We start from the raw sequence: 26,720 nt of genomic DNA on the forward strand, positions 1-26,720 counted from the left end.
AATTCTTGTGTTAATCTATGTCATTAGATATAATTACACATCTACAATTACCTATTGGAGTTACTTCTACGTTTTCTTGAATGCATTTATTTCTAATTTTATATGAATTATACATATTGTATATATATTTTTTCAAATATTATAGGATCTAAACATAAATGATTTAAAATAGATCTGATGTTGTTGGGATCTTTATCAAATCCAAATCCTTGATATGATCTTAAGTTATTGAATCAAAAGCAAGGGTAGGACTAGGATTTTGCCGATGTGCGGGCAACCAAGAATAGAAATTTTTGTGTGGGAATAATTAAGAATGAAAAAATAATAATTGTAAGAGGAAATTTTTTTTTTGTGGGAACAATAATGACAGATTTTTTTGAAATAGTTTATTAATCCATCTTTTAAGAGGGGGAGTGCCCCACCCACAACCCCCTATGTAAATCCGCCCCTGATCAAAATGGATTGGATTTAAATATGATCCGATCCATCAACAATCCTGATAGTTGAAGTGTTTCACAAGTGATTCTCTAGCATGCGTTGAAAAAAAGGAGAAAAAAAAAAAGTGACCATATAAAAAGAAAGGAGAGAAGAGAAAAGTAATCAGTTTAAGAGGATAAGGCAGGTAACCGCAACTATTAAAAAAAATGAAAGAAAAATAACAATTACTTAAGGATAATGAAGTCATTTCAAATAAATACAAGGACATTTAGGTAAAATCAATTTGCACGAAAAAGATAAGGAAGAGAGAATATCTCATATCTCTCTCTTAGCGAACCAAATCAACCCAACCCAAACCAACTTCCGAGCCAAAAGCCGTTGAGAAAAACCGGTTTCGACTGTTGCTTAACGCCTCGCTCACCTCTCTCTCTTAAATTCTTCGAACGCACGCAGGTTTTACTTCTAACTTATTACCTCTCTCTCTCTCTCTCTCACACATCTCTCTCTCTCTAGTTCTTGGGAAGAAAGTTAGAAGATGGAGTCAGAGAGTCAGATTTCCGGCATCGACTCCGTTAGAAATCCGACCGTTGTAAACCAGATCATAGAACTCATCCAATCCGACGATCCATATTCCAAGATTCAAGCTGCAAGGGAAATACGACGGCTCACAAAAACCTCTCAGAAGTATCGTCGTCAGTTTTCCGGCGCAATCTTACCACTCGTTTCGATGCTTAAATCTGTTTCTCTCGAATATAACGAATCTGCCCTTCTCGCTCTCCTCAATCTTGCCGTCAAGGATGAAAAGTACGTTTTTTTATATTTAATTTTAATTTTTAATATATTAGGGTTTTTATTGAGTTTGTTGGTAATTCGATTTTCTATTGGTTATGGTGATGTGCTTCGAAATTAAAGATTGTTCTTTAGCTCAGATGTTATTAGTGTTGCTTTTCTACTTTTTCCCCTTTTGCTTTATCTTCTTTTTATCTTTCTTTAAATTGTCATGTCGAAGGAAGAAATTTAAATACTTTAAAATTGATAAATTTCTTGAATTGGGTTGGTCTAATTATATCAGTTTAATTGAAGTATTTTGGATTTGCAAGAAGAAAGTTGGAATAATTTTGAAAATAAGGAAAAATAAATAAATAGTGGATTTGAATGATTTGTATTGGAAATAGAGATTGAAGCATAGTCCATAATTAATATAAATCATTAAATTGATTCCTTGGTATTTCTCAAAATCACAAAATTCTGTTAATTTTTATGTTTCACCTTCGAAATTATATTTTTTTCAACGTTCAAATAGATTTTTAGGAAGATAGAAGACGGTGGGTTTTGGTAATAATAAAATAAAAATAAAAAAAAAAAACTCTAAAACATAAATTGTATTTTCTTCGAAAGTTTCCCGAATCGTTTACAAAATTTTCCCGTATTTATCTGGATTAACCAGTTTGAACCCCCACCGAATAATTACCAAATCCGAACTGTTACTATGGTATTTCTCACAATTTTTTAATGGGTTTTGACTCACCCTCGGAAATCTATAGTTTATTTAGAAAATCCCACTTTAGAGCAGATAATGATGCAGAATTTGGCCAGGACGAAACATCAACTGCATATGTGATTGTGCCCCTGTGAGAAGTTTAGCTTGTCATCTCGATCGAATTGTCAGTTTCTTGGGTTGTACCGAATACCGATTACAATTTTATACGTAAGCGTCTCGGTCAAGTTAGTATATCTTACTAATTTGACATTGAATTGGCTTAGAATTAGGACTCCTATTCTTATTTGATGCTGAGTCATGTTGGTTTTGGGTTTTGTTCGGTCAGACACCAGAATCAGAATTAGATTCCTGGTTTTCAACTTATAATTGTCTAAGTAGGTGATTGCTTTGTTGAACTCTACGTGGCTGAAATGGTGTTTTAAAGTGTCTTTTGTGGAGATAAATAAAGGTACATGTATTTGATTGGAGTAACTTTAAAGATAAGATTGATATCATCACCAAAAGAAGTTGTTCTTAAGGGTCCAGTTTCACTTAAGCAAATGATGCTTTGAACTGCCTTTTTGTTTTGCTGAAGTCAACATTGCTTGCTAGAATATTATGGAATTGTTTTTGATACCTATATTGTTCTTTGCTTCATAACAAGATTTAATTGAGGCCGGAAGGAGAACTAATGTTGATTGAATCCAGTCACAATAAGATCTGACCTGGTAATAGTTGGTGACACTCATACTCAGGTCTAGCTTATCTATCAAAAAAGAAAGGAAAAAAGAAAAGAAAACTTCTAGTTCAAGGATCTATACTTGAAGAGAGCTCTGTCAAGAAACAAGAGTAAACCACTTGAAAGATCTGCCTCACAGGGGCTAACTACAGTTTGGGAAAATGTGCATCATAACTTCAAAAAGAATAAACTTTCAGCATGGGTCTTTTTCAAAGAACTCTATGGAGGATACTCAGCTTGCTATACTTGAAAACCGATGAACATAGCAATTCGAATGAGATCACACTACCAATACTGCAACGAACATCCTACCGCAGATAGAATTGTAGTTGAAGAATGTTGAAACATGGTTTGGGCATGGAAAGAGGAGCATGGTTCCCTCTTAAATCTCTTTCTTAGCTGAAATTTATCATTAATTTCTCACTCCATAATGTTATCTCTCCCTGTATTTTCCTAATCAAAATTAAAGTATGAACAAAGATTTATTTTAATTATGAAACTCTTTCTTCCCCCTTTTCTAATTAGGCTACTTAAGTAAAATTGGTTTAAACCCTAGAGATAGCCACCCCAAGTACTATCCCTATTTTGTGAACTTTTTTAAAACCTCGCTCTCTCTCCTTAAATCTTTCCAACTCTTGTTCTACATCCTGAGTGTTAAACCATCGATTTTTTTTTTGTTTTTGTTTTGAAAGTGTTGTTAAACCATCAATGATGCATCACACTGGACAATTCCATAGGTGAACAACCTAATAAATAGGCAATGGTCAAAACTATGCAATGGGGGGGTCGAATCCTATTGAGAGGTCAACTAGAGATTAGAAATTGTTGAAGAAGCAACATAAAGTTATAATCATTCAAGCAACCTATCTAAATATTACCTTCATTGCAACAACAGGTATGAGTAAAGTTGTCTTAGGGAATTCAGCAAGATGAATTGGAAGCAGAATCAGAGTGAAGTCTTCACATGCAATGAGAAATTGTGAAAACAAAAAATGGAAGATGAAATAACGTCGAAAGATTCTTGGTCTTTAAAATTATTAAAAGTGTAGAAGATCCCCTTAAGACCTCATCTCTCTCTATTTATGGCACACCTTAACAACTCTTGCGGAAGTGTTTGGTAGTACCTTTCTAATCTCCAAAAATGCTTTATTTTCCCATTACGTAAAGGAGGTAATACCTCTCATTGGTGGTCGTGATGTGGCCTACCTAATCTTTGGAGGCTCAAATCCAAAAGTTCCGAACAATATGACTAGGATGGGAAGTTTGGGAACTAATGCAGTACAAACTCTTAGGGTAGTCCAAAACAATTTATGCTTATAAGAAAATTTTAGTGCAAAGTGATTTTTTTTTTTTCCTTTGCCCCTTGGGTCCAAGTATACTCTATAAATTTAATTCATCATCGTACTTGTAACAAAAATGAGTTGGACATATTCTTATATTAGTAATTTATGAAGCTTATTTTGTGAGTTTTGGCTTTGTTGGTGCGCAATAGGATATCTACCTCTCCTTTCCACATCTAGAATCTAAATCATTAAAAAGGACCCATTTGATGTGTTGGAAATTTAAACGAAGAACTTGTAATGTTTCAGTCAAGATAGTCTCGATTTTTCTGCTGACCGAAGAAAATATTGAGACGAGATTTAGGCCTTGGATAGGAGTGGAAATAATGTATCATACATGTTTATTCCAATGTTCATTCTATCTCCATTCTCATTTTATTCTGGATATCCAGTGTGCTGACGTGATTAGGTAATACTACAAGGTGGCTATTGTTTAAAGCTTCCATTATCTTCTAAACCGTGCCAGCTGATTTCGTGTGTCACATTGTTAGTCCTAGTTTTGATTTGAAACATAAAACTGGCTTACCTTTGAAGTTCCACTCTGTTTAATGGTATTTTCTTTCATCTTACAGGAATAAGATCAAGATTGTAGACGCTGGTGCTCTTGAACCACTCATCAATTTTCTTTGGTCGGACAGTTCGAATTTGCGGGAGTATGCAACTGCTACTCTGCTTACCCTCTCTGCTTCTGCTGTCAACAAGCCAACTATTAGTGCCTCTGGTGCCATCCCTCACCTTGTCGAAATCCTAAGTGACGGAAGCCAACAAGCCAAGATTGATGCGTTGATGACTCTTTACAATCTCTCCACTCATCCAGAAAACCTCACCACCATACTCTCATCGAAACCCATCCCTCCCCTAATTAACTTGCTCAAAAGCTGCAAGAAATCTTCAAAAACAGCTGAAAAGTGTAGTGCCTTGTTAGAATCCTTATTGGGTTTTGATGAGGGGAGGACTGCATTGATAGCCGAAGAAGGTGGAGTCCTCACGGTGGTCGAAGTTCTTGAGAACGGGTCCCTCCTAAGTCGAGAACACGCAGTTGGTGCACTTTTAACGATGTGCGAGAGCGACCGGTCAAGATATAGGGAACCAATTCTTAAGGAAGGTGTCATCCCTGGTCTTCTAGAGTTGACCGTTCAGGGGACACCCAAATCTCAATCAAAAGCACACACTCTCTTAAGGTTACTGAGGGATTCTCCATACCCAAGATCTGAGCTTCAAGCAGACACACTAGAGAACATTGTCTGCAATATCGTCTCTCAGGTCGATGGTGAAGATCGAGATGGGAAGGCAAAAAAGATGCTAGCGGAGATGGTGCAAGTTAGCATGGAACAGAGCTTAAGACATTTGCAGCAGAGAGCTTTGGTTTGCACCTCAACTGATCTACCAATCACTAATTGTACCTCGGAAGTTTCTTTGAAGTGAGTGTTTTGGTGGTTGGTTTCATCTTTCTCAAAAGAGTGGGAGTTGTCATTCTCCATAGTGACGAAATAAGATATAGTAGCCAAGAGTGCCAGTCCAGGCCACGTTGGTATCAGGTGACTGGTTAGTGTCGATATATAGCTGTGTATGATGGGGTCATTTGTGAGGTTTCATGGTTTGTAGAATAAGAGCATATACGTCAACTGATATAATCGGTAAAAAGTTCTGTTTTCCTCACACTGATTTTTTTTTTCTTCCGAGTGTAAGCCTCTGTTTATTCTGTTGTGTAGAAAATTGTCTGATGGTCAAAGTGTAAAATAGTTTGCGGCGGCAAACGCATTGAAGCTGAGCCCAACTTTAGAAACTAGGGAGGCTTTCAGCGTACAATCTATTAATCAATTTCAATACATTTTTCTTGTCCATCTGCCATAGCCTTGACCCCTGTACAAGTGACTAGTAACTTGTAATAATCAGAACTCAATCCTGTGAAAATCTTCAAATGACAAGTTGAGCTTTGTACCTATCCCTGGAGATCATTAAATGACAAGTGATGTTTTGTACCTATCCTTAGATCTAAAGTCACAATCTTCTTTAAAGCTTAGATCTTCTCTTTCGTCGCTTTCTATGATCTGAAACTCTAGTTTGTTTGAACGATCTTAATTCTTTGACCAAATTGAAGTCTTTTGTTTTCTAACTTCAATTCAATTTTGTTATTTGTATATCTGCGATACTTGGAGTTCAGTTCGGGTATCAAAGGCTATATTCTTATAGTAGGCCTCTTGATCTTGTTCTCTCTCTTCAAATTGTGATCTTTGATGAATACTCAATTTGTAGTTTTCATTTTCCAAAGACTTGTTTGATCAACTCTTCGATGAGACAACACCCATTTGAATTATTGGTTCGAAGGTCTATTCGTCTTCATCTTCTCACGTTTTTCCCAAATGTCTTTTCTTCCTTTTATGACACTTCATTTTGCTATAGTGAGTGAATGAGTGAGGGCACTGGACTGTAAATTCCAAATACATACCGAATTCTGTCATTGTCCGACCCGAGGCATTTGACCTTGCATCCAAGTTCCTTTTCCTCAATCATTTCTTTAAAGAAAAAAAGAAAAAACAAATCAACTTGTCGATTACTCACTACTTCCCTGATTTTCTCCTTCAATAAGCAAAATCCATACATATCAACAGTAAAAAAACAGAGTTCTCACTTAGTTTTGCGGCCCAAAAACTGAAGAATGACTTTAAATATGTTTCAGGCATGGTGGATAGCAAACCAGGGGTTTGGGTTTGGGGATTAGGGGATTAGGGGATTAGGTTAAGGGATTTGAAGGTGTCAGGCACCCAATTCTATCCAACAAAACTATTCTCTATTAATTAATACTAACGAGCATGAAATTTCATGGTGTATATGACCTAAATATACTATTAATCAAGCAAAATATATTTGAACCTATTGCTTTGGCTGATCAATCAATCATTTTGTTTGATTTTAATTCAAATCTGGATGGGACTGTGGGAGGGCAGGTGTGTATCTTGTTCCAGGCATTGATAACATCCTTCTCATGAGAATGATATTCGAATGTTATCAATAGTGAAAAACCATTTCCAAACGGTTCGCTATGAAAGATTTTAGGGGAAACATCTTATATTCCATTAAACACATTTTAATTAGATTGAAAAATATATATAGAACACTAGGATTGAGCCAAGCCAACTATGTTAGATAGATGTTGGTCAAGTTTTCATGTAAGATTCCAAGAAGAGTCCAGCTCTCCCACGGTTGTTCGTGGGAGAGAAGTATACGAATGAGAGTGGTAACCACTGGATTTTAATCACTTATCTCGAGCTTATTTGCCACATCATCTTTGTTAATCCCACGTACTCCTATAAGCCCCAACCTAGTCTCTCCGATATGAAGACGGGCAAATTGCTCCGACCAGCGATCAATTTCTGATGGAGACTAAACTCTGATGATTGGGCAAAATCTCCCTGTCTGTCTGTCTTCTATACCTTAAGTCCTCTCTCCTTTGTGTCTCCTCTCTCTCTCTCTCCCCTTTCTGGCCAATCTCCCCACTAGGTCTCTTTTCTATTAGGCTCCCCTCTGTTTTACTCATGTGTAAGAATGTTGAGGGTTACGATGGATTTTGGTAGGTATTCAAAGATTGAATCGAGACAATCGACTCAACTTCTGATTTGAAGAAGAAGATATAGTTGATTCTTGAATGCACACATAAAACAAAGTTACAAAAACTTTAGATTTTGAGGTTGAAAAACTCCAACCCAATTGATGGCTTGAAAATTTGAGCCTAACATTCTTCTTGTTATATAATATTTGGTAAAGAGAAAATTTCAAGTATATACAACTTGTGATCAAACAAACTACCCAAGGAGCAGATGAGAAGAGAAAAAGTTTATCCAAAAAGCTACAAGTATTAATGCTTAGGCATAACTAAACTAATTGGCACTCATAAACATACTCCATGGGGATATGGTTGTATATGTTTATAGTGTTAAATGATATTCAACTATGGAATTTGCACAAAAACTTGTCATTTGCCAAAACCTATTGAGGTTTCTGTATTAAGAATATGTTAGTTTATGGTTCTTGCCTATTGGACTCGTTGTTGGCTTGCTGTTGCTGCTAGGTAGGTGCATGAAATATGGAGAATCTATCAGCTGAAGATGGTAAAGCTGTGGTCTCTTACATCCACGTTGCAAAGATAAAATTGCTTGTGGGTTTGATTCTGTTATGGTAAACTACTGCATCATGTTGACTCTTTATTAGGTTATACATATTTCTTGATTCATTTGCTCTCTTAATTAATTTGCTATTGAAAGTTAAAAGTGTTGTGATAGATCCCTTGAATTGATCACAAGGGTATTATGTTGATGGCCCAGCCTAATTGCTTAAACTTGATGTGTGTCTATTCAAGTGTAAAAAACATGGCAAAGAATTATGTTGTATTTGTGGGGGCGTAGAAACGTGGGAAGAATACCACATATATGTTTCTGGTTAAGTGGAATGTGTTACGATTACTTTCGTCATTCTATTGAAGAGCAACACGTTCAACATTTTCTTGAAGACCACCGTGTTCATCCTGGTTCTTCAAAACGATTTTTCAAAGCAAAAAAATTATAATTATAATGAGAATCAATGTTGCAAGAGCTAGTGGTCTTTTCCATATATATTTTTTAATTTGTATCACAATATTTTGGTTAGTTTTGTTTAACTTCATGTAACAGATTTTAAGCCTTCTGAAATGTCTCTCTTTAACCTCATTTGGAGGGTACAATTTTTAGATTTTGTGGTTATGTTGTAGATAAGATTAGCAATAGTTGTGATTCGAAGGCTTCAACAATATTGATATTTCTCAAGTACATGATAAGACCTTTTTGGTTTTTTATAAGTATTGAAGTATTTTAATTAGAAAGTTGAGCTAGCAGTAGTTTACAAAAATAAAAATAAAAATAAAAAATCTACCCTCCAAGGGTTAAAAATAAGAGATTTTAATACAAGTTGAAGACAAGGGATCGAAGAAATCTACTATTCAATCTTAGGGAAGATTAATCAGTTGAAAATAAATTCTACCTAATTTATAGTTGTGCTCCAACCATTTATCTATCATCATTAAAATAATAAATAAAAAAATGGAACTACTAAGTATATCAAAACCTCCATCTATTTTGATTTCTTTTGATTTTGGAGTAGGTCGGGATAAATAAAGATAAATCGGCAAATAAGTTCAACATAAGTGATTAAAATCCCCTTATTCTCCCACTCCCACGAACCCCCACATTTATTTTGTTAAGGATTTGTTTGATTTTAGTAAATCATTAATGTTATAAACGGTGGAGATTGGGGCAATGAACCTTAAAACTAGCAACGACAGAATTTTTTTTTTAATATTTAAACACCCTTAGGTGTTGGAACTTGGATTTGAGTGTTTTTGTATTTTCCAAAACAGAAAAACTAAAAATCAGGGATAAAATCTTTTAGATTCCCATTTTTTTAATTAAACCCCCCCTTTAACGTTTGAATTGGGAGGTTGTTTTTTTTTTTTTTTTTTCCTTAAATAAATAAATTGATTAAGAAGTTGAGATAAGATATCCTAACATCTCCTAAATTCCCCCCCCACAAAAAAAAAAAAAAAAAACCACTTTTTAATCCTTATCTCTTCTGCACGATTGTAAGTATCTAACATCTTCCACATTAAAATTAAAAAATAACTCAAATCCACCCACTAGGGATGTCAATGGGTCTATTCCGATTCAATTCTTAGAATCATATTTTTTTGGTTCCAATTCTTGTCGGTTCCAAATCTAAAATAAGTGGAATTGAAATCAAAACTGCCAAAAAATACAGGTAAGCATTGATTTTGGATCTAAAGAATTAAATGAAATTTTTTTTTTCAAACCATCATTATGAATTTTAAATATATTTTTTTTATTTAAATAAGTAATTATTATTATTTATATTAAATATAAAAAAGCCTCGTTTTGAGATTTTGCCTAAGGCCTCAACTTGTTTCAAGCCGGCCCTGCAGATATGGAAGCAACTCTCTTAGGAAAAAAACTCGAAGGCATAAGTAGAAAAAGAATGAACTTAGAGAACCCCTAATCCATCTCTTATAGTGAGTCTAATGTATTCAATGCTTCGCATGAGACCAATATTTAAGTGTTGTAGGTGTGTTTAGTTGATTTTAGGGTAATCTAGAACAAAAATTCTAGTTAATGTTGAATGTAGACACCCCATTTGTGCATCTGCCCAATTCGATAATTCGTCAGTCGGCTGTTGTGGATTCCTAATGATAAACATAAAAGAACTCGAAGGCTTGTGAGTACTACTTCATTCCTTTTGTTTCTAGTTTTTTCATCCTCCTACTCGTCACGAATCGATATAGAAATTTACGCACACTTGGGATCGCTACACCTTACACCCGATTTAGCAAACACGTACGTTTAAGTTCGCTACACAGTTCCACAACTTAGATACTTCGCTATACTAGGAAAATATAACTTTGGAATTTAGAAATGCTTACACAGTAACTGAAAGAAACCTCACGCTAAAATTCAAAAAAAATCTGTAAAAAATCATCAAAATGATAAAAATGCCCTTCATAAATTTTGGACTTCCGAAAAATCTCGAAAGTATCTCCATTGCACTCAGAATGTGATTTCGAGTCTAATGGAACCCAAATCGATGAAAACAGAGAAATTTAAGAAAATCATCAAAAATCGTAAAAATGACTAAAACGCCCCTTAACAGCCAACTCTAACATAAAGACTTTGATCCCTACGAAAATAAAATTCAAACAAAAAATTAAACCAAGATAAAATTCAAATTGAAAATTAAACTAAAATTTAACTAAAATCCAATTAAAATCCAAAATTTAAAATCAATTTAAAATCGTAAAATTAAATTAAATTTCAATTAAAATAAAAAATAAAAATTACATTAAATTAAAAATCAAGAAATCGATTAAAAATACAAAATCAAAATAAAAAAATTAATTGAAAATCAATTTAAAAATCATTCAACCAATCAAAATGCAAAATTGAATTTTAAAATCAATCAACAAAATCGACCAATTAAAATACATTCGATCAAATCAAAATCCAATTAATCAACCAAGTAAAATACAAAATCAAAATTAAATTAAATTTTAAAATTAAATTGAAATATAAAATCTAAATCAAAATGTAAATATCAAATTAAAATATCGACAAAAACCAATCGAAATTCAATTCAAAATCAAGTTGAAAATCATTCGAATCAATCAAATCGATCAACCAATCAAATTAAAATTGAATCAATCAAATCAAATTAAAATTCAAAATCAAATTGTAATCAAACAAAAGTCAAATTAAAATTCAATTGATTAAGCAAAGTGAAAATTAAAATCAATCAAACTTTTAAATAAAAATCCAATCCATCTATTAACATTAAAATTAAAATCCAATTAAAATCAATCAACCAAATTCAAAACTAAAATCGACCAATCGAATTCAAAATTAAATCAATCAACAAAAAAAAATTCACTCGATCAAATTGAAATCGAAATCCGATTCAATTAAAATCGAGTTCCAACTGACCAATCAATTTAATGGTCTATGAGAGATCATTAAGGCAGTAGCATGGGATCACCATCCCCCATTTTCCAAAAATAAAAAAATAAAAGAGAAAAAAAATACGTGAACACACATTTTTTCTCCAACTCTCTCTTCCACATGTCTTCCATCTCCCTCTCTTCAACTTCTCATAACTACCAATGTCCTCCACCATCACTTTCATTTCTCCCTCTCTCATGTTTGATGGTAGAACCACCATAAAAGAGGATCAAAGGAACTATTGAAGAGAGGAAAAAACGTTTTTAAGGTTATTCTTTAAAAATATAGCAACATTTTTTCACCCATTAAACCTACAACCTTCTTCTTCCTTCTAAAAAAAAATCACATATTCTTCTCTATTAACGTCCTCAACTCTTCTCTCCCTCTCTCTTTACCATCGAAAAAAAATCAGTCATAGCCTCACTTCCATTAACGTCTTCTTCGTTACCCTCAAAGAAAAAAATTAAAAATTGATTTTAAAAAAAGACTCACACATCAAACTCGAAAGATCATGACACTGCTCATAAGCTATTTCGAGTTTTTGTTGAAGAAATCCAAGCATCCGAAATCATTTGACAAAGGTAATTTTTCTTTTTTTTTTTAAATTTTTTTATTCCATTTATTTATTCTTGACTTCTTAATTTCTTATGTACCTGAATGGATTCATCGATTTTTGAGGTGTACGTGGCACTAATGACAATTTTAAATTTTCTGAAATATTGATGGATCAACCAATTGATTATTAATATTATCGGATCGATTTTCTCATTTTATAATATTAATGGATCAATTCGTCGATTTTGCGAAATGTATGAGCTAATTCATTAAGTTTGGCGCACGTGACGATTTTGAAAAATCAATATTTTCTTGATCAAAATTGTTGAGTTGACTTACTGATTTTGGGTACATTAGAAATTTGAATCGATTTATTTTCTATAAAATGGATATGTGAGTTAATTCAATGATTTTTTCGTACGTGACGATTTTGAAAAATCAAAATTTCTTTGATCAAAATTATTAAGTTGACTCACCGATTTTGGTTACATTAGAAATTTGAATCGATTTTTTTTTCTCTATAAAATGGATATGTGAGCCAACTCACTAATTTTGTATATATTGGAAATTTCAAATCAAAACTTTCTATGAAATGGGCGCATGAGTAAACTCACTGATTTTTTATGTGCATTGAAAATTCCCAATAGAGATTTTCTATAAAAACGGGCATGTGAGTCAACTCATTAATTTTAATACACGTGACATTTCAAAAATCAAGATATATTTGATAAAAAATTTATGAATTAACTCATTGATTTTAATGTATGTGGCAATTTAAAAAAAAATCGATTTTCTTTTATTAATAATGTGTGGTTCAACTCATTAATATTGGTATTAATCAATTCATTAAAGTTTTGAATACACGAAAGTTAAAAAATCGATTTTCTCAATGAAAATCAATGAATCAATTCACTGATTTTCATGTGTATTAGAAATCGAAATTTCCTATGAAATTGAACAACGAGTTAGCTCACTGATTTTAATACACGTGGCAATTCAAAAATTGAATTTCTTTAGTTAAAAATGTGTGGGTTGACTCACTGATTTTAATACTCGTAGCAATTCAAAAATCAAAATTTCTTTGATCAATAAATGTGTGGGTTGACTCATTGATTTTAGGATGCAAGTGGCAATTCATAAATCAATTTTGTTTGATAAAATGTCGTCATGTGGCAATTTAAAAAATCGAATTTCTTTAATAAAATATTGTCAATAAGTCAATTCACTAATATTGTATACGTGGTATTGAGAATCGATTTTACACTATTCAAAATGTAACCGAATTGATCCATTAATTTTTTGTACCACGTAAGCCTTATTAAATCGTGGGATTCCTTATATGCGAAATTCGAGAATCTATGTAATTATCTTAACCATAAGATTCGTTAGGCAAACCAGACATAAACTGATGATGATGAATGGACCATGGTCTTGAGCCTAGTCTTATCCTGTTGATCATAGGTTAGTTTTAGATCGTAGTAGAAATCGATCATCTCGATCAGACAGGTTCGGTGCTTAACACATTCCGAAACCCGTAACCTAATCCCTTACCCATCTCTCTAATCCGTGGACCGACCCATATCCATTTGGAGTTAATTTGGGTTCCTATACCTAAACTAGGTGGCGATTCCCTATTCTTTTAAAATTCCCGAGATACGTAGATCGGACCCTTATCTGCTATTTAGCGGACGACTGTCAGGTCGAGGCGATTTCAGTGAAATATATTCTTCGAGCCCAAATGAGAGATTGTTGAAAATATATGCTCATACAAAGTCCATTTATATATCTTTTCTTTATAATAGTAAATTTTATTTTCTTGAAAATATAGATTTTTTTTTATGACTAGGTGTCCGAACTTACGTCAGACTAGGGGACCAATCGAAGAGCCAAGGCATATGAGTCCCTCCTCCGGGCACGTGCAACACCCGCACTGGGTAAGTGAGTGTTTGCCCTCGTGGATGGCCCATGAGGAGATTCTACTCATACTGGGTATCCAACTCATAACCGATAGACTCTCACAGTTAATTGGATTCTTGAAAATATAAATATTAATATTCATGCATGATTATAGGCTATGGGCATTCTTGTTGTTTTCATGGGATGGCAATATTATAGAATAACATTAGACGCCTGTGTTTTTTTTTTAAATTTGGATCTACTCCAAAGAACCTAAGCCCGCTAATTTCAGATAAACCCGATAGGAATGGCCACATTCTGGGAACGAACGCCAAGCGAATAGAATAACACGTCGTTTGAATGAAAGTAGAATTTAGATCACCTTTGTCTATCCATTAGAAAGGACGGGCTTGGGTCACCTGACTAACACTGAACCATTTATATCGTGACCCAAATCAGACCCGACGCATTCAAGACAGGCCAGGCATATGGGTCAGATTAGAAATGGGTCAAGTCCAACCCATTTAAATTCTACCCCAGTCCATTATTAACAGACTAGTGAGTTATCGTCCATTCATTAATTAACAAAAAAAAAAAAAACAGGTGGATTACTCGATAAGACGCTTACCAAGTCAAAAATTTCGTCATGTGTGATGAAAACTCACTCAAATGAAATCACTCAAAATTCACTCGCTGACGTGGCAGATTTAAGATATCATACTTATTTATATTGTGTATCCTTAGAAAATCAGAATGGTACTGTACGCATGACACGTCACCGAGTGAATTTTGTGTGACTTTTTGTTTAAAGTAATTACTCACTGGTCATATAATTATAATTAGAAAAAAAATTAACAAAAATAGAAAAATCTATCTAGATCGTTATAAATAAACAGAAATCTGAAATCTTCCCAATTTAATCTTCTTTATTCTTCCCCCACCCCAACAAACGTACATCAATTAATCTATTTAAAACCTGATAAACCTCTCCTTCTCTCTTTCTTTATTAAAAAAGAAAAAAACAAAAGATTGAAACAATGTCGAAGAACAACATAGATAGAATCGAAGAAAACATCTCAATAGAGGAAGGTAGGTGTAGTTTATCTGCTCCTAATGCAGATCAAGACACCCAATTTTGTTCCTCTAATGCTGTCGTCAAGATGACCCAGAAGGTTTGTGATACAAAAATAAAAATAAATTTTTTTTTATTAAATATAAATATATTTATAATTAATGAATGATTTAGATTTCATGGGTTTTTATTTAATTTATTTATTTGAGATCTCTCTGTTATTAGCTGCTTGCGGAGGTGTTAGGGACCTACTTTGTGATATTTTCGGGATGTGGGTCAGTTGCTGTTAACAAGATATATGGGTCAGTCACATTTCCGGGGATTTGTATAACATGGGGTTTGATTGTAATGGTTATGGTTTACTCTGTGGGTCATATTTCCGGTGCCCATTTCAATCCAGCTGTCACCATCACTATGGCCATCTTCAGACGCTTTCCATACATAGAGGTCAGTTTTTTTATTTTTATTCATATATATATATATATATATATATATAATTATCAATCAATCATGGTAATCCTTCCTTCCTTCCACTCAGATCTCAGCTGTTCGTTGGACAAATATAGTGTCTAACAATGTTGTACACAAATCTTTTAAATATCATACATCCAACATGGCAAGTTTTCCTAGGGATCAACATATATATGTTATCTTTTGGAAATTTTCTTTATCCAATGCCAAGGAATAGCCGACCTAGGAAGGTATTTTTAAAGTGTATGGAATCTGTTATAAAGGTTTTTTTTCGCTAGGTTTAATCTCCCCAATGCCCTTTTTGTTAATAAATTAACCATGAAAATTTGATTTTATTCTACATATCTTTTTTAAAAAAACCTTAAATTACCAAATCAAAATTTCAATATTAAAACAGATGACTTTTGATCAATATAAATCTAAACTTACATTTTACAAGGGTTTCTTAATATTTTTGGTGTTTGATTGCACGTGAGAAAATGTTAAAAAGAGGGAGAGTATTTAATTTGAGGGTGTAAGGGTAATAGCGAGAGTGAAATCATTTTCATAAAGGGCAAAGGAGAAAAATAATGTGAGGTGAAAAATGATTTTCAAACAAATGTGCAATCATACACTTGAAGTTCATAATTTTTACCAATAGTCATTATTTCACTTATTTTTCTATGTGCAATCATATAAACCTCTAAATAGAGATGGAGCCAAGATTTTGCTCGTGTGGGGGTAACCAAGAATAGAAAAAAATCTGTGGGGACAATTAAGAGTGAAAAAAATAGTTGGGGGGATGAGAGGGAACTAAGAGTTAAAAAAAAAAAAAAAAATTTGTGGGGGCATTAAGGACGGATTTCTTTATCCACTTTAAAATATGTCTTAATAACACATTAATCCATAGAATTTAAAAACTCTTGTGGGGGTAAGGGCTTCCACAACCCCTACTCTAAATCCACCCCTGCGTCTAAAGATTCACTTAAGAAACTTTCATTAGAACTCTCTATTTCTTTTCCCTTGATCGTCATTTTGCTAGACACAGCATATCCAACTTACCCTAGAAAAGTCCTACACATTTTAAAAAATAAAAGTTAAAAAAAAATTAAAAATTAAAAAAGAAGGAGAAGAAGAAAAGTATATTCAAGTGTCTGATTAAATGGTATTCTAGGAAAGGGGTGAGATTTTTTTTTTTTGAAATTATTGATCTAAACATATTTATTTAAAAGGACATATAACCCTATTGGTATTTATATATCCTTATCCGAAAGGGTACTTGTTGTAACTTGTAAAATAAGGGTGGGTTATACAGTAATAAATTCATCAAAATGACTGTACATTGGATATCTGTTTTGGAAAATACAAATATTCCAAAAAGGGTATGTAGGATTTTTTTAATGAATGGTAAAGAAACATAACCGGAGCAGTAATTTTAGAATCATAAGTGCTGGTAATTTTACTTGCTCGATTTTATTTATTTAAAGGCATTTTGTATTGAGTTCTTATAAACAAATGTTTGATTGATGAATTATAAAAATATAGGTGCTTCCTTATATAGCAGCTCAATTGGTGGGTTCAATTCTTGCTAGTGGCACACTTTGTCTTGTGTTTGATGTAAAAACAGTGGATTTCTTTGGAACAACTCCAGTGGGATCCAATTTTCAATCTCTTGTTCTTGAGTTCATCATTTCATTCCTTTTGATGTTCGTCATCTCTGGCGTTGCAACGGATAATAGAGCGGTAAGTATCACTATATCACTCTCCATCAATCTTGCCTCTTGTCTCCTTTTTTTTTCTTTTAATATATTTAATTTTGAATTATTTGACTTTTTTTTTTTTTTGTGATTGATTGATATTGTTCTCTTTGATGATAATTTTTTTTATTTAAAATTAATAGAAAGGTAATTTGGAAAGTAAAATACTAGACGCGAATTAATTGCAATGAAATGATATTTAATTTGTAAACTTAGACAAGTTAATTAAAAGGGTGTGGTGGGTTACTTTACTTGAACCAAGAAATCTGACAGGAAAAAACACAGGATCTTAATATAATAAAATACAAAGTGGAGAATTATCCTCGAGATGATAAATATCATCAGGATATACATTATTGGGACACGTATATATTAAATTTCAATCCAAGTATTTTATTTTTTTTTTTCATTTAAAAAAAAATATAGATAAATATGACTGCTCAATCATTCTCTACTCCATCGAAGTATTTTACGTTATATATTGCTTCAACCAAAACTTCCTATTTTAATTTCCTAAATATTTACTATAATCACATAGGGATATTTAGCGAACGCACGGCCCCTCAAACAATTGTTAATGTCCAGTAATCTTTTTCAGCTAGGCAAGCGAGGCTTAGTCTCGTTCAACACGGGAAAGTGAGTTCAACGGGTTTTGAACCACCACCCAGGTAGTGGGATCAACATTCCACCCTAATTATCAACTTAAATTTTGTTTCTCCTACTATTTTTTTGATTGATATCCTCATTTTTATAATTAATTCAAGATAAAAAATAAAAAAATTTGATTAATTTTATTTAAAAAAAACCAAGAATTCGACTACTAGCCTTGATATTGCAACCAATGCTTGCTTGGAAGCTATTATTAATTGCATGTAAGCTTAATTAGTTAATTATTTGCAGCTGAGGCCTTAGATATTAAAATATTATAATCTCATTCTATATATGTAATTGCTGGTTTCCTAATTAAGGATTGACTTCATTTTAGTATTAGGCTAATAATTGTAAAGTAATTTGTTGCATTAACAGATTGGAGAGCTGGCTGGAATTGCAGTTGGATCCACAATACTACTAAACGTCTTCGTTGCTGGGTAATTTTACCTTATTTATATATTAATCTCCTCCAACTTTGTAACATATATATATTCACTCTTCACACACACGCACACGATACAAGAAAAACTCATTCAGTAGACTCGAAAATCAACCAGTAGACCTGACATGATTCAATTTTGAGATGACCTACTCCTTCAAAACGATTTGAACCAACTCATCGAGTCAACTAGTAAGTTTAATGAGTTAGGTGGATACATATATATATATATATATATATATATATATATATATATATGGGAAATGTTCACCACCCAACATTTTGCCCAACAATTTGCCCAACATAGTTTGTCCTACATGAGTTAGAAGTTTTAGAATGGACTGATTTTTGGTAAGGATGATCTCTATGATGAGGAGATCATCCTCACCAAAAATCAGCCTATTCTAAATAGGATAAAACGTGTTGGGCAAATGTTTGGGTAAAATGTTGGGTGCCGAACGGAACACTATATATATATATATATATATATATATATAAGGGACGGTTCGAGGGACATTTGTAAAATAATGTTTTCAAGTCGTTGGATTTAGCATCACAAACGGCTTAGATTTTATCAGTCAAACAGGTGGAACCCAAATATTCTTTTGTAAAAGAGTTTATATATTTTCACAAAACTCTCTTCATTTTTCCCCTTATTAAAATTAAGGTTCTCTCTTCAGAACTAACACATACAAACGGCTTGATAAATGCTTCGAACACCTTCGAAGCATTTGTCCAGAAAATAGTGGCCCTCCTGGTGTCCCCGGCATCACAGGTGCCGACACGTTCGGCGTTCCGTTCTCGGGTTGGCATCCTTAATTTCTCCTTTCAACGATAAAAAAAAATAGTTTTTTTTTGTTTTTTTTCAAATAATTTTTTTTTTCTTTTTTGAGAGATAGAAAGAGGGAGAGGAGAGGAGAAGAGAGCAGGTAAAGTTAAAAAAGGAGGATTACAATTACATGATGTGTTGGTTTTTGTAAAGGTGATTCTACGTCTGAATCTCAGCCTAACTCTCTCTCTTTAGACAAGAAATACAAGAGAATTAAACAAAAACAAAAAAAACAAAAAAATTGGTGGGTTTTTACTAAGAGAAGAGTAGAACAAGAATGGGCAAATTTACATGATTGGAAGGTGGTTTATAAATGTTTTGCTAAGGAATAGGAATAAAGAACCAAGCCACTTTAATCACTCAATTATCCTTGAAAATTCCTTTAAAAGAGAAGATTTTTTATTTTTATTTTTCTAGGGATATAGACAATGTGCTCAAGGGATAGAAAAAATTGGGTGATTTAATTTCATAAAAAGATGTAAAACAAAGTGGGGATTGTAAGAGAATAAAACCAGATATAGAGATTAGAAAATCACTCCTTGAATGAAGATATGAGTTGTAGAATTGAAAAAATCATGAGGGAGAAAAGGTGAAGAGATGTCCGGAGGTGTTCGAAGCATTTGTCAAGCCGTTTGTGTGTGTTAGTTCTGAAGAGAGAACAGCTGGACTTAATTTTAATAAGGTGAAAAATGGAGAGAGCTTTGTGAAAATATATAAACTCTTTTACAAGAGAGTATTTGGGTTCCAGCTATTTGATTGATGAAATCTAAGCCGTTTGTGACGTTATATCCAACGACTTGAAAACATTATTTTCTAACACTGTTTTGCAAATATATATATATATATATATGTGTGTGTGTGTGGATCAGGATCCGTCTACACACATATCTACTCATATATCTACAACGTGTTTTGTCCTATGTGGGTTAAAAGTTTCGGATTGAGTTGATTTTTGATGAAGATAATCTCTATAATGAGGAGATCATCCTCACCAAAAATCAGCTCAATCTGAAATTTTTAACCTCATATTTATGAGTTGAAGAATCGTGGACAGAGATCATCATCACCAAAAATCAGTTCAATCTAAAATTTGTAACCTCATATTTATGAGTTGAAGAATCATGGACCGTCCATTTTTTGTAAATCACTTTTGATGAGGTTAAAAGTTTCAGATTGAGCTGATTTTTTGTGAGAATGATCTCCTCATCATAGAGATCATCCTCACGAAAAATCAATTTAATCCGAAACTTTTAGCCACATAGGACAAAACACGTTGTAGATATATGAGTAGATATGTGTGTACACAAAACCCAACCCTATATATATATATAAAAAGATTGATTTGAGTCCCAATTAGAATAAACATATAAATTGATTGAAAGTTATAAAGAAGCAATTGAAAGACCCAACATGATGTGGATGGAGATAATGAAAGCAAATGTGAACACATTTGAAATGACACTGGATACAACCCAAATCTTTGAGATAAAGCTTTGTTAATGTTGATGACGACGACAAACTTTTACAAGTTCGAGTCTCAAACGAACAGGTAGATAAATGCATATCCTAGAAATTAGCACTTATTTCTTAGGAATCAATTCTCTGAGAAACTCCTATCTATTCATTAGAAATAGTCTTATGATTTATCATTAAAATTTTCCAAAGTAATTCTTAATTTTAAGGGTGAATTACTATTTCATGCACTGAAAATGAGTTATTTACGATTCTGGCTAACTGTTTATTTTAATTGCCAACGAAGTGACTCTTTCGTAGGTTTAAAGTGAAATTTGAAATAGTCACTTTAAAAACCTCTGAATTCGTTATCGTTCATGTTTTGGTAATTAAAATGAACAGTGAGCTGGAATTGTAAATTTGTCAAAAGTTGATCATTTTTTCATAAATATCTCTAATTTTAATAAATTTTTTTTGCTATATATAAATAGTCAACCTATGAGTTTTGGAGTTGTAGAGTTGACTCATTGAGTATATATATAATACTATACCATATAATATGCATGAAAACTGCATTGCAGGCCAATTTCTGGAGCATCTATGAACCCTGCAAGGAGTATTGGGCCTGCTCTTATCATGCACAATTTTAAAGGACTGTGGGTTTACATAGTGGGACCGGTCTTGGGCACCATTGCCGGAGGTTTTGCTTATAACCTAATTAGGTTTACGGACAAACCTCTTCGCGAATTAACAAAGAGTGGATCCTTCATCAAAAGCATGTCCAGAAACAATGCTAGTTAGACTTCATCTTCTTCTTCTTTGTGAAACCCAAATTGCCACTAATTCAATTTTTTAGTTTTGTTGAATTTGAATATTTGGTTATTGCTTCGTGACTCCTGTTATTTCTAGTGAATCAACTTTTTTTTTTTTACTCCAAATATTGAAACTATCTCTGTTTTAATGGTTTGCAACTCATAAAGTTATAAAGAGAGGGAATGTACATGTCAAGTGGAATGTGAGAGGTGTTAAGAGTATGAAAGATCATCCGATCACCCAATTTCCATGGTTGGGGTTGAGGAAAGAGCTCGAACAAATACAACGTTGTACTTTTAGCATTAGGTGAAGTTCATGTGGAGTGTTTTGAGGCTTGAAGATCTTTGTGTTAGCTAGTAATTTTTTTCAGAACAAATAGGGGATTTGATTTGTGCCAAGGTGTCACGTTTTGGATCTTAACTGTTATTTGTTTTTTTAAACCTTGAAGATATTAATAGTATTAATTAAATAATTAAAAATATTTTTTTAATTTATATAATAAGATTTTCCAAAGAGTCCACCTAGCCTTTTTTAAGTTAGTAAGGATACGGGCTTACCTTGTGACATCATGATCGCATGCAGAGAACAAAATTCTATGAACTTAAAAAAACGAATTTTTCAAAAAAAAAAAAAAAAATTCACTTTTGACTTTCAATTTGAAGTTTGTGATTCATGTAGAAGTTCAATAGCCGTCCCTTTTCGCTTCAAACAAAATTAATTTTTGAATATTTTGTTTAGATTCGAGTCTTAGAAGGCCGTGGTGTTGGATTGTTGTTATGCTAACTAATCCAATGGTGGTAAAGCTTAAGATCTTACTAAGTTAATAAGAAAGATGTTTCTATTTTTTAAAAATTGACTAACATGCTTTTTGAGAAATAGATATGATTTTCTATTTTGATGAAGTAACATTAAAATGTACATGGGAGGACATTTTTAACATAAATGTGTGTCAAAATCATAAATGTTTTCATTAAGATCTCGCTCGTATCTTGGTAAAAGAAACATCTATGATTCTTCCACACATCCATGTTAATAATGCCCCTTATAATGTACATCAACACAGCTCTTTTTTTTTTTCTAATGAGATCCACAACTGATTGGATGTCTCCGTGGATTTGAAACACATAGGACTGCATGTACAATTGTTTGACCTCTTTGGTATCCTAAAAAATCATCTTAAATTTTAAAAATGAGATAGCATTTATCACATTTACTTTTTAACTCAATCTTAAATTATTTATTTTGACCAAAATACCTGAATATATTATTTTTATATGTTAAAATGGGGTAATTTTTTAAATCCAAATTTTAAAAATATTTACTTTTCGAACTCAGCCTTGTTTCATTATAATAATAAACGAAGATAAAAGGTAAATACTCTTTTAACATATAATAATTTACATATTTCCAATAGAGTGAATGAACATCATTAATTCGAAGACAAAAGTCACAAACGAGGTACGGAGCAAAAGTTATGGAGAATAGTTCAAGCGCTCACAAGCATGGTCTCTTTCTTTCTTGTATGGCATGTTGGATGGTTGGTTGGTGCACGTAATTCCTCGAACCTAGGCACCTCTCTCGCTATCTACATCACACATGGACATGGGAATAATCCCTCAAAAAGGTTGAATCCGACTTCCACCGACCTCTCTTAGACCTTCTACAATCTTCTACACCATTCATCGACCACTCAAAACAAGAAGAATCATCATCATCAAAGTCTCTGACCATTTCCATGAACATCTGCTGTAGTTCCTCCATGCTATAGCTCTTCCCCTGGCACACCCACACCCACACCCACATTAATTCCAAATTATAAGGCAAAATTCCTATAATAAATAAATAAATAATAAAAAATCTCATCTAAGCAAATTTCCTATAAACTATTATAGGGAATTCAAATATAACCCCTCAAGTGTCGATGAATATTTGAGAAACCCTTCTATTTTCAAACCAATGACAAACCCCTCTGACTGTTGAAAAAAAGAAAATGATCCAATGACTTCGTCTTTCAATTTTTCATTTTAAATTCCAAAATTTTATTGTCTTTAATCTCTTAGGATAATTTCTTTTTTTCCCAAATTCCACACATCAGATGTCTTGAATTCCTTGCGACTACGCTTCAGATTTATCCCAAAAATTACCTGGTGCGAATGGGAAAAAGGGATTACATGTGCCTTGAGAATTAGCCAGCTACTCTAAGAAGCCTAAATAGATGGAGGACGATATTAGTGGAATTGATGACAAAATACTAACAGAACCATCCTAGGATTTAAAAATAATGATACAAAAGTAAATATTGCTAAAGACGACTGATATAGACAACGTATATACTCTTTCCTTACTAAGACTCATCCTCCTAACAAATCCTCTTCATTCCTTCTTCTTCTTTTTTTTTTTTTTTTTTTTTTTCCTTCCTTACTAAGTTAAGTCAGGTTAGTCTTACCCATATATATTAATAATTATACGACTCCAAACCTAATAAGTAGATTTTTTTTTGGTATGTTGTTGATAGAGAATTGCTATCAAATTCTTTAAAATAACAAATAAAAAAGATGGGGCTTTTGGGAGAAAAAGATGTTGAAGAGGGCATTTATGTTATTTCAAGAGAATAACGTGATCAGGTGGTCTAGGGGTATGTCATAAGTTGTATAACATAAGGGTATCTCATTCTATATAACATCATAAAATAAGCTTATCTCAAAATAATCACCAAAATCCTGAGGATAATTTATAAGAGTACTAATAATCTACTTAAGCACATGACAACTCAATCGACTTACATGATGTGACAGGCTTTGGATCATAGGTGTGCTCTCCTCAGGATGCAGAACTATGGCTCATCATTAAAAAAAAAATGCAATTTTATATCTCAAAAAGAGCATATGAACGACTTTCAAGCCTGTCACGTAAAGTAAATTAATTGAATATGCCACATGCCTAAGTTAGATTATGAAAACTCAATTTCTAAATAGGTCAGGATTCTTTGCCTATTAAGAATGATTCATGAAAAAAACACATGATCCCAATCTTTTAAATGCAAAATTTAATGATTAAAATTTATCTTCGAGATAAATATTATCAAAATACTTTAATAAAATAAAATAAAAAATCTTAACCATGGGATTTTGTATTTAAAGGGTTGGCATCATGTTTGTTGGTTTTTTTTTTTTTTTTTTTTTTTTAACTGAGTCATCCTTAGGGGTCAACGGATCCCAACCCTTTCTAATTAACCTAATAAATAACGAACTTTATAGATTAAGAAAAACATTATGAGTCTGACACTCTGACTAACCTTACTAAGCTAGTGAGGAAAAAAACCGTCAAAACGACTTTGAGATTCGAAAAACAAGTCATCGAGATATGAATCAAATCTCGAGGTACTTTTAACAGTGGATGAGTCTTAGTAAAGCCTTTTTCCTCACTATTCCTGGTTTGGTTTTTAGAAACTGGCTTTGCGAGAAATAGAGAAGAATGCAAGGGGCAATGATGTAAAATCATACCTCCCTCTTGAGGCTATCCTTGACTGCGAGTGACAGAATTTCTTCTAGGAAGTCGGAAAAACCCTGAAAATCAATTTTTTTTTTTTTAAATGAATAAATAAACCCCGAAATAATCAGAAAATTTTCAAGACAGAAAGACAATATAATACCCACATTGTCCTCCTGATCAGCATTTGAGTCATACAACCCTGCGTCGTACATTGTTCTTTTCCTTTGATCTGATAGCACTGTAACAACAACAACAACAAATAGATTTCTCCAAGTCAGTGAAAGAGTATAGTATAGTGATGTAAATTAAAAGATTAAATCAAGAAATTGGACAAAATTGTAAATTTACAACCTGAATAAGCTTCCTGGATTTGCTGGAATTTTCGCTTTGATTCTCCTAAAAGTGAAGGAGTTCTTGTCCACCTGTCAGGATGCCATCGCTACAATGGAGAACAAATTCGGAAAAAATAAAAATAAATCAGTAATTAATATTGCTGAAATTAGGGAATATGCGCACGATTTGCTAAAGTACGCCGTCCACTACTTAGGGTTTGGAAACCCAGAGAGAGAGAGAGAGAGAGAGAGAGAAATTTACCATCGCGAGCTTTCGATAAGCTCTTCGAATATCTGCCATTGAAGAATCGCTTTCGACACCTAAAACAGAGTAATAAGATTCCGACCATTGATTTGAATCCATCTCTAACATCTAGCGGCGGAAATCTCTCTGGATACAATTGAAACTGTCTTCTAGAAGATTGTCTAACGAAATTCGTAGAGAGAGAGAGAGAGAACGTCCGTGATAGAGGAATGATGGAGGAAGTTGGTATATTTATAAAGTAGTAAAATAATAATAAAGAAAGAGATGAGGCGGGGAGACTTTAGATATTTTGGAAGAGAAGTAAGTATCTGGAGATTCTATAGGCGAGATCTTGAACCTTCTGGAAATGTTCGAGCATGGACGTCAACGTGGCTTATTCTTGTTTCAAGATATTTTCCATGGACTGTTCTGGCACATCCTCCAATCACCGACTTACATATAATAATCAATTAATTAAAGAAAGAAATCAATGATAAACGTGTTTACCCATTTATATACTTCCAAAATGGATCTATTTGCATACACATCAAAATGGCCAATACCCACTTTCTTCTCATACCTGTCTTAATTTTAAAATAATTATTTACATTTCTAATAAATATATTTTTAACCTAAATTATTTATTTCACTCATTTACAAATATCAAATCATTTTTCTTCTTTTTTTTTTTCATCTCTATCTCATTTATTCTTCTTCTTGTTCTTTGAATCTAAAAAGATTTTAATTAGCATTTTTAATATGGAATTTACTTATTTTTCTTGTCCTATCACTTTCAATTAATTCAAAGTCGTTCACATGAGAATATTATATCCAATTGGATATTATTTGATAGGTATCCACTGAATTTACTAAAATAAGTTCGATCTAAACCATCAAACAAAATATGTCAAAAAAAATTTCTAATTTTTCAATTTAAAATCATCGTTTTGAGGTTTTTCACTCTTTTTGATGATTTTATAATAAATAAATAAATAATCAAATAAATTAGATAAATTTAAAAAAAATAATTAACCTAACTCCTATTGATTCAACCTCTCACAAAACTAAAAAGGAGATAAATACAAAGAAGAGGCAGAGGATGAAAAAATGAAAAAGAAGTGGGTTTTGAATTTTTTTTGTTCGGTAGATGGTGGTATGTGCAATAAGCCAAAACGAAATGGTAAAATAGTAATTTACTTATTTATTTTT

General features: G+C 32.7%; 3 protein-coding genes across 3 annotated transcripts; 2 read left to right on the forward strand and 1 right to left on the reverse strand.

Annotated features, from left to right (window-relative positions):
- The first annotated feature begins 838 nt into the window (after nt 1-838).
- Nucleotides 839-5,841, forward strand: LOC147406268 (ARM repeat superfamily protein). The gene is made up of 2 exons (XM_086434230.1): nt 839-1,242; nt 4,570-5,841. The coding sequence occupies exons 1-2, from the start codon at nt 974-976 to the stop codon at nt 5,420-5,422; spliced, it is 1,122 nt and encodes a 373-aa protein (XP_086290356.1). The 5' UTR covers nt 839-973; the 3' UTR covers nt 5,423-5,841.
- Nucleotides 5,842-14,888: 9,047 nt separating this feature from the next.
- On the forward strand, nt 14,889-21,678 carry LOC147406269 (putative aquaporin NIP-type). Its single transcript, XM_086432767.1, has 5 exons — nt 14,889-15,152; nt 15,278-15,499; nt 17,048-17,245; nt 18,286-18,347; nt 21,212-21,678. The coding sequence occupies exons 1-5, from the start codon at nt 15,018-15,020 to the stop codon at nt 21,429-21,431; spliced, it is 837 nt and encodes a 278-aa protein (XP_086288893.1). The 5' UTR covers nt 14,889-15,017; the 3' UTR covers nt 21,432-21,678.
- A 1,277-nt stretch (nt 21,679-22,955) lies between these two features.
- Nucleotides 22,956-25,767, reverse strand: LOC147406270 (uncharacterized). Its single transcript, XM_086434231.1, has 5 exons — nt 25,530-25,767; nt 25,287-25,374; nt 25,100-25,173; nt 24,947-25,009; nt 22,956-23,219 (listed from the first exon to the last, which is right to left on the reverse strand). Exons 1-5 carry the CDS (start codon nt 25,638-25,640, stop codon nt 23,034-23,036), a joined length of 522 nt encoding a protein of 173 aa, XP_086290357.1. The 5' UTR covers nt 25,641-25,767; the 3' UTR covers nt 22,956-23,033.
- Nucleotides 25,768-26,720: the final 953 nt, after the last annotated feature.

The sequence above is a fragment of the Akebia trifoliata genome, chromosome 3 (genome assembly GCF_017979445.1).
Source record: "Akebia trifoliata isolate Shusen 1 chromosome 3, ASM1797944v1, whole genome shotgun sequence".
NCBI lineage: Eukaryota > Viridiplantae > Streptophyta > Magnoliopsida > Ranunculales > Lardizabalaceae > Akebia > Akebia trifoliata.